Genomic DNA, 2,647 nt, shown 5'->3' with positions numbered 1-2,647 from the left:
CCGTCTCAAAAAAAAAAAAAAAAGAAAAGAATAAAGTCCTACAAATAGTTACTTTGGTTCCTTCTTAATGTTGTAAGCATATAGTTTCTATAAGTGGTATTAATGCATTATAAGAACTTAGAGAAGGCAAATGGGAAGTAAACTATCATTTCAGCCCCTAAACTCCCAATTTTTGCATTTTTGTGTATTTAGCAATCTGATGTTTTTGTTTGTTTAACCTACATGTAATTTTGCTTATTCTATGCAGTAGCTATCACAATGTACTTAAAATTGTATTTTGCTTTTACTACATAACTGAATTTTCTACTGGTTCTTATATATGTAAAAGAATAAACTATTACATACAGTTATTTAGTAATTGCTATTTGTGTATCTATTGAGCAAAACAGTCTGAAAAATTGTTAATGCTTTGCAGATGTGCTAGTCCTGAAATTTAGGGGTCAGGGTGTTTTAGGTATTAAGAAAGAAAATGAAAATGAACTAGTATCTCAGGAAAACTGAAATAAAATAAATGAAGCTGAGTTTTGTGATGTTAAGAACAAAACCATCTCCGTGTTTAATAGGACTACAGAGATGTTTTTGAGAAAACATGTTTGTTTATTAACTCTTCTTGTAGAATGATTTTTATTTTCCTGCTTGATTTTTCTTTCCCCTGAATTTGCTGTTTTGTTTTAGAATGCAAGGCCAGAAACTGTCACTAACGACGATGAAGAAGCCTTGGATGAAGAAACAAAGAGGAGAGATCAGATGATTAAAGGGGCCATTGAAGTTTTAATACGTGAATATTCCAGTGAGCTAAACGCCCCCTCACAGGAATCTGATTCTCACCCCAGGAAGAAGAAGAAGGAAAAGAAGGAGGACGTATGTGTTCTGACAACATATCATTTCTACAGTTTGTTTTTTATGATACTACTCTTAAGCTCTGATTACATGTCAGATTTTGAAGGGAAATCAGAATAAATAGGATTTATTAAATAAGTAGCAATATACAGATTGAAAGAAAATGTTTGGTTCTCTTAAACTCATTTTTTTAGGGGGATAAACTTAGAGAATTTAAAAGGACTATTAGTTTTAAAATATTGGAAGTATTTTATATGGCATCAAAAAGTATTACAGGCCGGATATGGTGGCTCATGCCTGTAATCCCAGCATTCGGGAGGCCGAGGCGGGTGGATCACCTGAGGTCAGAAGTTTGAGACCAGCCTAGCCAATGCAGTGAAACCCCGCCTCTACTAAAAATACAAAAATTGGCCGGGCGCGGTGGCTCAAGCCTGTAATCCCAGCACTTTGGGAGGCCGAGGCGGGTGGATCACGAGGTCAAGAGATCGAGACCATCCTGGTCAACATGGTGAAACCCCGTCTNCTCTACTAAAACTACAAAAAAATTAGCTGGGCATGGTGGCGCGTGCCTGTAGTCCCAGCTACTCAGGAGGCTGAGGCAGGAGAATTGCTTGAACCCAGGAGGCGGAGGTTGCGGTGAGCCAAGATCGCGCCATTGCACTCCAGCCTGGGTAACAAGAGCGAAACTCCGTCTCCAAAAAAAAGAAAAGAAAAAAAAATTTAACCAGGCGTAGTGGCCCACACCTGTAATCCTATCTTCTCAGGAGGCTGAGACAGGAGAGTCGCCTGAACCCAGGAGGTGGAGGTTGCAGTGAGCCAAGATTGCGCCATTGCACTCCAGCAAAGTATACAGGAGAATGTGCATAGGTTATATGCCATTGTTTATAAGGGACTTAAGCATTTGTGGATTTTGGTATATGTGGGGGCTCCTGGAACCAATCCCCTCAGACTCCAAGAAATCATACACACACACACATACACGATATAGGAGGTTTCTAGATACTGGGATTTCTATATACTATAAATTATGTTTATATATACTAAAAACTAGAATTCTGTAAAATATGTACACACGTGCATATGTATACTATAATATATGTATAGTATACATATATAGAACCTCCAACTCCTGGGCTCAGGTGATCCTCCTGCCTCAGCCTCCTAAAGTGCCAGGATTACAGTCGTGAGCCACTGCGCCCAGCCCTTAATTTTACCTTGTTTTCCTATGGTTGTTATGTCTCCACTGTAAGCAAGAAACCAGATTTCATTCACTGAAGATTTCCACCCACTCTTGATTTTTTAGCTGCCTTTTCTTTAGAAACTATGTCACATTCCCCTCCCTGAACAGTAATGGTATTGAACATCAAACTGGACGTTTCTGAAAGAGCAGCACAATTTGAAATATTCCTCCTCAGTGAATTGATTACTATCTCTTTGTCCCCCTAAGCTAATTGAACAGTGGGCAGTCCAGGTTGAAAGAAAAGGTTTGGTTTTCTTACACTTATTTCCTTTGGATAAACTTAGATAAGTTTTAGGAAATATTATTTGAAAAATATTGGAAGAGGCCGGGCGTGGTGGCTCAAGCCTGTAATCCCAGCACTTTGGGAGGCCGAGGCAGGTGGATCACGAGGTCAAGAGATCGAGACCATCCTGATCAACATGGTGACACCCCGTCTCTACTAAAAATACAAAAAATGAGCTGGGCATGGTGGCGCGTGCCTGTAATCCCAGCTACTCAGGAGGCCGAGGCAGGAGAATTGCCTGAACCCAGGAGGCGGAGGTTGCGGTGAGCCGAGATCGTGCCATT

The 2,647-nt window shown here is 40.2% G+C and overlaps 1 protein-coding gene across 1 annotated transcript in view; it reads left to right on the top strand.

Annotated features, from left to right (window-relative positions):
• The window catches only part of RBM25 (RNA binding motif protein 25), a gene marked incomplete at its 5' end in the record, with an annotated part of 27,692 nt that overhangs the window by 9,137 nt on the left and 15,908 nt on the right, over positions 1-2,647 (top strand). Inside the window, one exon of the mRNA XM_017528517.2 lies at positions 676-861. Coding sequence (XP_017384006.2) covers positions 676-861 — 186 coding nt within the window. The remainder of the gene's footprint in view (positions 1-675; positions 862-2,647) is intronic.

Source organism: Cebus imitator, unplaced genomic scaffold (genome assembly GCF_001604975.1).
Source record: "Cebus imitator isolate Cc_AM_T3 unplaced genomic scaffold, Cebus_imitator-1.0 Scaffold54, whole genome shotgun sequence".
NCBI classification, from domain to species: domain Eukaryota; kingdom Metazoa; phylum Chordata; class Mammalia; order Primates; family Cebidae; genus Cebus; species Cebus imitator.
The sequence above is the reverse complement of the archived record's forward strand: the minus strand, read 5'-3'. Positions and strand labels throughout refer to the sequence as shown.